This window comes from Rhododendron vialii, chromosome 8a (assembly GCF_030253575.1).
Source record: "Rhododendron vialii isolate Sample 1 chromosome 8a, ASM3025357v1".
NCBI classification, from domain to species: Eukaryota; Viridiplantae; Streptophyta; class Magnoliopsida; order Ericales; family Ericaceae; genus Rhododendron; species Rhododendron vialii.
In genome coordinates, this window is record NC_080564.1 from 13471147 (window position 1) to 13483282 (window position 12136).

The 12136-nt window shown below is 38.3% G+C and overlaps 1 protein-coding gene across 5 annotated transcripts; it reads left to right on the forward strand.

Moving 5' to 3' along the window:
- The first annotated feature begins 254 nt into the window (after window positions 1-254).
- On the forward strand, window positions 255-11879 carry LOC131336725 (disease resistance protein RPV1-like). 5 transcript variants are annotated; one of them, XM_058372669.1, is made up of 7 exons: window positions 255-426; window positions 3957-4523; window positions 6911-8006; window positions 8138-8530; window positions 8626-9525; window positions 9628-10238; window positions 11621-11879. In XM_058372669.1, exons 2-7 carry the CDS (start codon window positions 4027-4029, stop codon window positions 11628-11630), a joined length of 3507 nt encoding a protein of 1168 aa, XP_058228652.1. In that variant the 5' UTR covers window positions 255-426; window positions 3957-4026; the 3' UTR covers window positions 11631-11879. The 5 variants fall into 5 exon arrangements, with proteins under 5 accessions (XP_058228652.1, XP_058228649.1, XP_058228651.1 ...); XM_058372666.1 differs by having other exon boundaries at window positions 8626-10238; XM_058372668.1 differs by having other exon boundaries at window positions 338-426; window positions 3966-4523; window positions 8626-10238.
- Window positions 11880-12136: the final 257 nt, after the last annotated feature.

A 12136-nucleotide genomic window follows, 5' to 3' on the forward strand; every position in this document is an offset into this window, starting at 1 on the left:
AGACTGGCTGGGAGCCAAAAGGGTCAAAAGAGAGAGGGATGGGAAATAAGCTGGGCATGTGGCAAAAGTGTAGCCATAGATACAAGTGTGGGTGAATAGATTTAATCTCAGCCACACAATGAAGCATACTGGATTGTATCACACTAGAGGGAGCCGAACCCGCTCCCGCTCCCGCTCCCGGATTGCTGAATAATTTCCCCAGTTCGGGAAACTCTCTTTTGTACAGTACCAGCTATCTAGTTTTCTTCTATACAATTTTGCTGTATCCATGTCTGGGCGCAGTCAAGGGAAATGCTGTCCCATAGCAGCCTAGTCAATTACCAAGAAGCGTTTAAGTTCAACCCAAACCCAGTTGTTTTTTTTTTTTCTTTTCGATGTATCATAGCTTCTTTGGAGACTCGGAATTCTTCAGATTCTCCCTTCATGGTATGATCCTGACCCAATCCAATTCTCAATTATACTTTTCTCTGCAAATATATATAAAGATGTATGTATGTACTTTTTACTGTTTAACGAATTTGAATTGAATCTTTGAAGGTTTTCGGTTCGTTCTGAATTCTGGGATTTTGTTTGTCAAATGTTAACCACAAGTAGAATTAAAGTGATCCGTATAATTAAGCGGTTCATGAAACATAGGAGCAGATCATAAATTCAACTCGGTCCAAGTGCTTGTCTTCGTTATGGCTTATGTCCAGTAGGACCAGTAATTCTCCGGTAAATTAAGAGATTGTTCGGTATGTGTGGACGGAGGATTGCATGTACTAGAGCAATTAGTCAGGTCAACCCTATATATAGTCTATTACCCTGTTTATTTGGGAGCTGATGTTTGTATCACTCAGACAAGCTAAAGGAAGCAAAAGAACATGAGAATACAGAGTAGAGGAAGAATGGTTTATTTTTTAACCATATATAGTACATATCTTTGAAGTTCAAACCTGAAAGAAATTGTAGTAATCAAGTATGGGTTGTAAACTTCCCGGTGGAATGCTACACAATCGAGTACTTCCAGCTTTTGTGAAAAGTTGATTTAGCAATGACGATGGAAAGCTACAGAGTTTAGCATAGTTGTCAGAATTAATCCCACGATTCATGAATCATTCACACAAAAATTAGACGAATCTGATCAAGATTTATACTAATAGTTGTTGCATTCGACTAATATGGAGCCACTTTGGGGGTTTTGCATTAATTTTTCTTATAGATAGAAAAGAAAGAACAGAAAATCAAATATTGTTATGTAGGCAAATCCGTATACCCATGCAAAATTTGTTAATGCTGGTATTTATTCCGATTCAGAGTATGTTGTTAATTCTTTTTTTCTCATTCTTCTTAAACTTTAAAATAGTACTCGTTCTAAAGATGTTTACAACTAAGAGACCTTATATTAATGAGTTACACTTTTATTTTGGTTAGATTTTCAAATTTTTATTATTATAGGGGTCAATAGATGTACTTATCGTCTGTAAAATATTATAATTTTAATTTGTTAGATGGTAATTATACAAAGTAGCTGTGAATAGTCTTGGGGATAATATCTACATAGATGTGTAATCTCACAACTCTTTAATTTGTGTATCCTCAAAATCATAGACCAGGGATGGGCCTTGAACCAACCCACATATTTTGCCATATAAGCTAGTTTCGTTTCTACGTATTCGGCTACGAACTTTTATTTTGTTAAGGCTAAAAGCATCCTCAGTGGAATAACCAAAACCATATATATGGTTGCTAAAGTTAGCAGTATTTCCTCAAAAAAGTGTTCACTATGGCATAACAAAACTTAATAACCTATTAGCAACTCATCAAATTTTGGCCCTTGAATAATCAAAACTAACAACATTTTGTCAATAACCAAATTTAGTGGTCCCTATATTTTTTCAATCAAGTACACCATCATTAGACAAAAACCTTCTCTCTCTCTCTCTCTCTCTCTCTCTCTCTCTCTCTCTCTCTCTCATATTTTTAAAAGAATTTTTTGTGTTTTTTTTTCTGCAAATACAGTAAAACTGTTTGTCAAAAATTATTTTTTAAAACTTTTTCCGAAAAGTGTTTTTTTCAAAATAAAAGTTTTCAAAAAATTATTTTTTATTTCTAATAACCCGTTTTTATTAGTTTGAAAACTATTTTTTTTAAAAATTGTTTTATATGGTGACAATTTTAAAATTTTTATAGGTTGAAAATATGATATGGCAAGTTTTGATTATTCAATTTTGACTATTTCATTGAGGATATCTACATTGCTAACTTTAGCAGCCTTTTAAATGGATAACTAAAAGATAATATGTCAACTTTTGATTATCCACTTTTGATTAGTCCACTGTGGATGCTCTATAAGCTTTCCTTTCTATAACGAATCTTCAACATCTATAAGCACATATCCATTTTGCTATAGTGCTAATTTTTCTGCATGTATAGGTGTCTTTTCTATTAGACGACATGATCATCAATTAATAACAAAAAAACAAAAATTTATATCGATTTAAGCTTAAAATTTTCAATTGCACAATGTATCTTTATTATATAGGTGCATGGATACATTTTCGAATGTACTTTTGGAATTAACCGGATCATTACGATTCACGATTTGATTCAATTCCTGTTCGAAAAGAGTCAATCCGATTCTTGATTCGATTTGCGATTTGACAACCTTGCAGTCGAGTAATTCCAGCTTTTGTGCAAAGTTGATTTAGCAATGACAATAAACTAAGCGAATCAAGTTTTATCAGACATTTTTAGTAGTTTTTGTTGATTTCCCCTGAACGAATGAAAATGTAGTCTTAGTCTTGTTGCTCTTGTCGCAGCTAACGATCATACTCCCTCCGTTCCAAAATGAGTAGCCTTTTTGGGATTCTGTGCCATTTTAAAATGCTTATATCTCTCGATTTATAAAGTTTTATGTGATTTTGAAAACTTTGTTTAATAGAACTAATTAAAATCTATTAAACAAGATCCATATTGCATATTTTTTTAATACTCATATTGAAAGATATAAGCAATTGAAAATGACACTCTTTTCCAAAAAAGTCACTCGTTTTGAAACGGAGGGAGTACCTTTTAACAGAAGAAAGGGTCATCACATCTATGCCGGTTTTCACATTCGATTCTTTGCTTTAATTGCAAAAATGTTTTGTAGCAATGTAGTAGAAATGCATTGCCTGTTTTAAAGAGGGATCTAAGAGCTTTAATTTGATGAAATATATTGAGATGGAGATGGATGAGATTGCTGAGATGGAGAAGGCTGAGCTAGATGAGATGGAGGATGAAGTATCTCTTTCTGTGGAGTTCTGATCTTTTGTTTCCATCTGGTATATTAGAAATTACTTCCTAATTTGGTACTTGGTTAGTGGTTGCTGAATTCTTGTATATTTTATATGAAAACCTATCATGAAATTTTAATTTTACGGATTTTGGTTTATCTAGTCACTTTAGGTAATTTCATAAAAAAAAATTTGATAAACGAACAAGGGGTTTCCGAAATGGATGCAAGTTTTGAATTTATATTGGCTACGATGGAACCGTGGTGGTTCAAGCCATAATTAGTCTATGTTTAATGGTTTGGGCTAGTTTGGTTCCACAAATTTAATGGGTTGGTTTAGTTCTCAAATTCTTGTACTGTAAAACACGGTTTGGTTCTTATTTTTCTATGAAAACGGACCAATCCGGTCCATGCTCACTTGTAACAGGTAAATTTGAAGTGATTGGGTGGGTTGGTGGATCCTTGTGATCCGTTGCATAGGCTGAAGACAGATGGAGTGAGGGGTCATAGTTCTTTCGATGTTCAAAAAAAACTAGTCCAAAAAAATCAAAAAAGAGCTCTTATGGCTCAAGCATTGAAAGCTATGGACACTGTCTACATGGAAGCATTTCCCTCAGTGTATTATGGTTTTTACGTTGGATTTCTATTTTGTTGACCTTGTTATAATATTTGTCATATGTTAACATTAGTATAGTGACAGCTTCTGCAGATCCCAATGGTGCTTATCAAAAAGCAGGTTGCTTGATTATTCATCTCTTAGAATTTGTTCAATGGCTGTTGCGGGATGTGCATACGATGTTTTTTTGAGCTTTAGGGGTAAAGACACCCGCAAGACCTTTACCGATCACCTCTATGTAGCTTTGGTCCAAGCAGGATGCCACACTTTTAGAGATGATGATGAAATTGTGAGAGGAGAGGACATTGAATCGGAACTGCAAAAAGCCATTGAACAGTCAAGGATTTCAATAGTTGTGTTCTCAAAAACTTATGCTTGCTCGAGATGGTGCCTTGAGGAGCTTGTGAAGATCCTCCACCACAAAAAGACATCTCGGCACGAAGTTTTACCTATTTTCTATGACGTGGATCCATCTGACGTTAGAAAGCAAACAGGGAGTTTTGCTGAGGCATTTACTAGACATGAAATGCGGTTGGGGACAGAAACCAATGAAAGAAATGAGGAGTGGATGAAAAAGTTGGAGCATTGGAGGGCAGCACTCAGAGATGTTTCAAATTTGGCTGGGATGGTCTTGCAAAATGAATTTGACGGGTAAGTTTCTTGAAATGTCCTTGTTTCAAAATGAATTTGACGGGTAAGTTTCTTGAAATGTCCTTGTTTATAATGATATCGATGACTATCAGTGAGTGAGCTGGTGGGTGGACGACAAAAAACTGCGGTATCAGCTTGAAATGCCAAGTACAATACAAAGCTAATAAATACTTGGGATTCAAAGGCCTCCGCCAATTCCTGACAAGCACTACAAGCACCAATATAACTTGGAGTCGGCCTTTCTGATTAGGTCCAAGAACCATACAGTGACCCATGGATGGGCATAGGCTTGATCGATCACGTGATCACCGCTAAGGTACCGAATGCAAAGGCCCTCACCCCGCCTAATTTAATGATAGGCCTCGATTCATCACCATTAGTTCATTTGTCTCTATCCTTATATGCATGAAGCACAGGCATCAAGAAACACTTCAGGAAATTTAAGTTTTAGGGACACAAAAAAAAATGCCAGCAAATACCTGATAAGCATCGGCAAAGGTTATTGTGGCGTTTGTGCAAAGCATCGGCGACACAGCCAAGGGCGTATCTTTCTGACGCTTAAAAAACGCCACCAATAGAGCTTACCTGACGTTTCCTTGAACGCCATGCCTTCTTGGCGTTACTAATGTTGTCAGTTAACTTTTCCGTCTGGTGATGTAATGATGACATAATTCAGTGACGTTTCCTCCAAAAAATGCCGTTAATCTTTCCTTATCCTTCCTAATGCTACTATGCAAAATTCTTTCTACTGGCAGGGCACTCCCTTTTGGATGAGACCCTCTATGTCACTCACAACTAATCTCTCCTTCCCTCCCCACTCCGGCACATCCATGTCTTGCCAACCCCAACTCCAGGCAGCCCCTCAAAACCCACCAACGGCAGAGAGAGAGAGAGAGAGAGTTGAATGACATTTTGTGTCCAGATTTCTTAACAAAACCAGACCCCACATTTTCAACATCCATATTCTCCTTATGCACAAAACCCACATCAGGTTCTTCCTTAACCCCGACATTTGGTTTCAACCCACCATCCGAGCACACTGTTTCTACGTCCATATCGTCCTTACCCGCAAAACCGACATCGGATTTCTCCTTAACCCCAACATCAAGTTCCAACCCATCAATAGATTCTTTAACACACTCAGACAGCACCATTTTCCTCTCCTTATTATCCTCACTCACAAAACCCACATCAACAGATTCTTTAACACAAGATTTGGAATCGACGGCAAATGTGGCAGTTGGGATTTTGTTTTGGGTGGGAATGGTGGGGGAGTGGAGGGGTCAAGAGAAGGTGGGGTTCGCCGAGTCGGGGTTCGATGGGGCTGGCCGGAGTTGGGGTCTGCCGGACATGGAGGTGCCGGAGTGGGAAGGGGAGGGTGTTGTGACCCGTGTGGGAGGGAGGGAGAGAGAGATTAGGTGTGAATGACATAGAGGAGAGAGTAGAATATCATCTCAACAATTGATTCAATGGCTGAGATTGAGTGCCAAATAAGCCGTCCGGTCTGGTTCGGTTCTAACCATGGTTCTTAAATTGATGACCAGTAGCCAAACTAAAATTAACGGTTCTTATTTTTTCGAGACCATAACTCACTAATGGACTGTAGAAACCAGACCAAATAGAAGCTGTTAGGGCGGTTTTCTTGAACACCCCTACCCACAACTAGCCCATTCCTTGGCTTGTCAAAACCCAATCATTCTCCTTGAAAGTCAAGGAGTATAACTAGATGGGCTAAGAGCCACATCTACCTCAGGGCCTAGTTTGAATATGGTTAAAAATGAAAAATGAGGACAAACACTAACTTGAGACATACTTTGCATGAAATTCGAAATGTCTCAGAGTTTGAGGTAAAATTCTAGTAACGCACGTTAAATCATTGACGTTACAGGGTGGTGGATAGTAGTAGGCCTAAGCAGTACAAACTATCGAAATGAGGTGTCTATACTACCATGCTCTAAAAATGTAAACTTTGAATTTTTATTTGTAGACATCATTAGTCACATAGCTCATTTATATTCAAAGTATCATTTTGTTACTTCATCTCGAGTTTTGTGCTCAGATTTTTTGAGGTTGATGTAAATATGCTTATGAATGAGCATCATCTACACTCACTTGGCAGAAAATAGTTAAGTGTCCGTTGCGTAAAACTTGAGTTTGTGGATCTCCATACATAGGTAGTTTTGTGTTTGTCTAGTGTGTTTTATGTTTAGTTTTATTCAACCAATGTCTTTCTTACAGACTTGGAACTATATATTTAGATTATTTTGTAAATTATACAATAGCCGAAGTAGTGGTGAAGCTCTTTTCATATGCCGTTTCCCCAACAATGAATAATAAGTTTGACATAATTTATGTGAATACTTTTCCAATTTTCTTGGGAATTGAAGGTATGAGGCAAAGTTCATCCAAAAAATTGTCAACGTGATCAGAGATAAATTGAATCGCAGAGACTTGAGTATTAGCCCCTTCCTGGTTGGAATACTTCCACAAGTACAAATAATTAATTTGTGGATGCAAGATGGGGCGATGGATGCTAGTATGATCGCAATATGTGGGATGGGTGGAATAGGAAAGACAACCATTGCTAAGTCTGTCTATAATCTAAACAGAGAAAACTTTGATGGTAGTAGCTTTCTTGCGAATATCAGGCAACGTTCGCAGGAACCAAATGGTTTAGTTAAACTGCAACAACAGCTAATTTCTGATATCGGGAAAGAGCAAAAGCCGAGCTGTGTTGATGAAGGGATTATTAAAATTGCTGATGCCATAAGTTGTAAAAGACTTCTCCTTGTTCTTGATGACGTGGATCAAGTTGATCAACTACATGCAGTGCTTGGAATGCGACGCTTGTTTACTCCAGGAAGTAAAATCATTGTAACAACTAGGCACGAACGGTTGTTAAATCCTCGTGAAGTTCATAAGGTGCACCGGGTCAGTCCTCTCAACAATGAGGACTCACTTGAGCTCTTTAGTTTGCATGCGTTTGGACAAGCTCATCCCATTGACGATTTCTTGGAATATGCTATGAGAGTAGTACATTACTGCAGAGGACTTCCTTTAGCTCTTCAAGTTTTGGGTTCTGCTCTATCAGGGCGAAGTGTAGACGTATGGGTAAGTGCTTTGAAGAAATTGGAAGCAATTCCTGATGGTCAAATCCTTAGAACACTTATGACAAGCTACGATTGTTTGCAAGATGATCATGACAAAGAGTTGTTTCTCCACATTGCGTGTTTCTTTGTTGGTCGGGATAGGGATTGGACAATTAACATCTTAGATGAATGTGATTTCTACACAACAATTGGCATTCAAAATCTGAAAGATACGTGCCTACTAACCATCGATGTGTTTAACAACCTTGAAATGCACAAATTGCTTCAGGACATGGGAAGAGAGATTGTTCGACAGGAATCGCTGAAGGAGCTTGGGAGCCGTAGCAGATTATGGCGTGATAATGATTCCTTTAAGGTGTTGAGAGAAAAATCTGTAAGTCCCTTTCTTCTGAAAGCATGTGCGAGGGCCCTCGTGTCTATTGTGTGCTTTTTTTTTTTAATGATTGATGTCTTTTCACTTTCATTTTCGTAATTGGCTTCCGCTTTCATCCTTATTTTAATCAGGGCACGTACAAAATCGAGGGCCTGATCCTAGACATGCATAAGATAGAGGAAGATAAGGCTTCCACTACAAGATGTCGTGTTGATGGTGGAAAAAGCAACAAGGACGGAAAAACTCTGGACAAAACATTCTTATCAGACAACACTTCTGCAAGAAATTCAAACACGTCAAAACATGTGGTGATCGATGCGTTTTCAGACATGGCCAATCTAAAACTACTCCAGCTCAACTATGTTCAAATCAGTGGACCCTTTAAAAAGTTTCCTAACAAATTAAGATGGTTGTGTTGGCATGGATTTCCTTTAAGAACTATACCAAGTGATTTTCCTATGGGCAGCTTGGTTGCTTTGGACTTGCAGTATAGCAATTTGAAACGAGTTTGGGAAGGAACTAAGGTAACTCGATTTTCAAAATTTCTTTTACTTTATGTAATATTTGGGACTGAATATATATTTGAGAAATCATAGTTTTCCTTTTTTCCTTTTTGCAGTTTTGTAAGACATTGAAAATACTTGATCTCAGTCATTCCCAAGAGCTTACGAAAACTCCCGACTTCTCTGGAGTTCCCAATCTTGAGGAATTGATTCTTGAAGATTGTGTAAATTTGGTTAAGATTCATGAATCCATTGAGAAGCTAGAAGGCCTCATTCTCCTAAATCTAGAAGATTGTAAAAATCTCAAGAACCTTCCTCGTAATATTTGTATGCTAAAATCTCTCAAGACACTCATCATCTCTGGCTGCTCAAATCTTGACTGGTGGCCAACAGAGGGGCAGAAAATAGGTTCTTTGAAAGTGCTTCATACTTATGGGGTTCGTGTTAAGCAATCTGCTTCCGAGGTGGTCAAATCATGGCAAGGAATAATAAGGTCGCGCTCATCGAAGCCCCGGAAAAGCCCAGATATTTCCTCTTTTCAGTTACCTCGCTCTTTAGTGAAATTAAGTCTTGCAGGCAGCAATCTATTCAATGATGATTTTCCCTTGGATTTTAGTAACATGCCCTTACTGGAGTACTTGGATCTAAGTGCAAATAATATCTGTAGCCTGCCAGAGAGTGTTAGAGATCTTACTGGGCTGCGGAAGCTTCTTGTAGATTCATGCAAAAGGCTAACATCTCTTACAGGGGTATCAAACGTTGGACTCAAGCAGTTGAGTGTGAAAGACTGCCCATCCCTACAAAAAGTGTCATATCAGTCGACTTTGTCTGGACCACTAACCATTTTCTGTAGGGATTGTGAAAATTTAGTTGAAATTGAGGGTCACTTCAAGTTAGAATCTATGAGCACGGCTGATGTAGAGAACTTAAAGGCGTGGGGGTTTTCGAACATAGAAGCTGTTGTTCCTTGGTACAACATGTCTGCAAGTGAACTTGTGAAGTGGCTCTCTCTCCATGTCTCTCTCTCTCTCTCTCTCTCTCTCTCTCTCTCTCTCTCTCTCTCTCTCTCTCTCTCGTGTTTATTTTTTCTTACAAATAATGTTATTTCTGTGACGCAGAAATTGTTTGAAGGTGGTGTATACAGTTATTTCCTTCCCGGGGATGAGATTCCAAGTGTGTTTAGCATTAAGGCCAAAGGGTCCTCCCTATCGTTTCTTGTTCCTTCACGTGCTCATTACAAGATCCAAGGCTTCGTTATATGCTGTATATATACAACTTGGAAGAACGTAGTAACTGTTTCTGATTTTCTTGCGCCATTGACAACTAAGATAGACAATAAAACGAAGCATGTTAAATGCGCGCATTGCCCAGTGTCTATTGGTATTCCGAAAGCCAATGAAAATATGATATGGATAAGTCATTGGAATTCCAGGGATCTGTTGGATGGTGGTGATGAGGTAGTGGTTTCAGTGCATCCGATGGAATTTTATGTTGGACTCACTCAAGAAAAGGGTAGATGTACTTTTGAAGTAAAAGAGGTTGGAGTTATTTTTTTGTACGAGTGTCAAGGGGAGATAGCAACTCATGAACCCTTCGCTTGCAAAGATATTGTTCCTGGAGATTTGTCACCACAGGAAATGCTGTACTCAGTTGGCGGACGCTCCGTGGAGAGACACAAAAGGCACTCTTCTGGTGGTCCGCTGCAGAGTGCTTATTATACGTTAGCTAGGTAAGCTTTATACCATTGTCACTTTGGTCCTACACAACTCAATGACGCCAACTACATGTTCTTTTTTTCAGCATGGTAGCAATCCATTTCCATTAATAACACAGGTTAAATGCTTTCAGTAGTGAAAGTCTTCATGGGAAGCCTTGAAAACCTAATTGCTTGAGCCTCTTTAAAGATTGTCAAACTGAGATGTTGTGTTTCCCAAACTTGACATTGTTTCTGTATGTTTTTACTCCATTTCTTCTCACAATAAATTGCATGCTCGAATTCATTTGGCAATCGCGTGCTTGAGCTCTCCTAGATGCAACTACGTATAACTTGTGGATGGAGAGAATTTCAGCTTTAAATCTTGGAATGGGATTATGTCCTCTTGAATATTGTTGTGGAATTAAGGATATTAGAGCCAGGATAAACTCTAGGACTTTGAAGGATGGTCAAACCAGGTTCTCCATGCTAACAAGCAGCTTTGCTTCTTGTGGAATATTTCTTTTCAGATTCCCCAAATTAAAAGTGGACGCTTTTTCTAGTTTAGAGTCTTTGACTAGGGAATATCTCGTACTTTATAGTTACGTTTGTTGCTTTTTGCTACGGCCTTGTCTGCTTTTCTGTAGTAGTTTGGTTTGCAAATCGTTTAAGCTTGGGTTGTGTTGCATTTTTTTTTTCTTTTGATCTGGATTGGTTGTGCTGCCTTTGGTTTTGTTGTGACACCGTGTTACTACTGTATTGCATGTTCATACTTCTATTTATGAAACAAGGACACCGCACCAGAGGTCATGTACTGGTGTCAGACACTCTCACTCTCTGGACACGTCCAACACTCAAATTAGAAGTATCGTATTTTTCTCAATATTTGTCAGTACACTCTAGAACACGCTCGGAACACACAATGACACTCTTGAGACACAGAGAACTTTTGTGGGACAAATCCGGGCTGTCAAAAACTTTGGACATGATGTTTGAGGCCTATTTTCACATTCATATATGATTGGAGAAATCCCTAATTTTGAGCATACTCATGAGTTATCTTCTCCTTCTTTTGACTCTGAACCTTGTAGATGGCATGTGCTTAGACCTTAAAACGAGTTTATGAAACTGGGACAGTTTTGAACCTTAGTAATTCTCATCACTCCGTTTTGCTGAAATTTACCTTTTCGGTAATGTCCAACTCAATGAAACACGCTGTGAATCATTATAACTGCAACTCATGAGGAGTTGATAGGACTTGTGCAGCACATGAATCAGCTTTTAGTATGTGTATATGGTCCGGACATAAGTTCTTGAGATGCTCAAATTATAGTATCGATACACAACTTGATTTAGCCTTGATATTGCATTATTCAATAAGCTCGTAGCTTATGCAGATTTCCTTATATTTTTCTCAGGGGAATGTGATTGAATACTCAGATCTACCATTGTAAACAAAGACTGTTGTCCTCTTGTCTCAAGGTGGAGAGCTTCGGTGGTTTTGCAACATTTTTGTGAAGGCTTTGGAACTTTTTGGGACACGTAACTCTTGTATAAGTTGTACTCCTTTTACTCGAGCCAAGAGTTGGCAAGGCAATAAAATCAAATGAAGTTTGTTTCATGTTAAAATCAAGACATACATCCACTAATGTATACGCAGTACTACTATAGTTTCAAACAGCAGATGTCAACTATACTACATCTCATATGGGGATGGGATGTGCTTGTGATGCATGTCTTAGGTTTGTGCTATGTTTAGCTCTTGTGTTTTTAGTTGGACATCTTGGAAAACAAAGGATGTCTGAGAGAGAGAGAGAGAGAGAGAGAGAGAGAGAGAGAGAGAGAGAGAGATTCCTACTATATTTATATGTTGCACATGTTGTGCAGGAAACGAAGAGATCAGACCACTGGATTGAAACATTTTTTCTGATAGA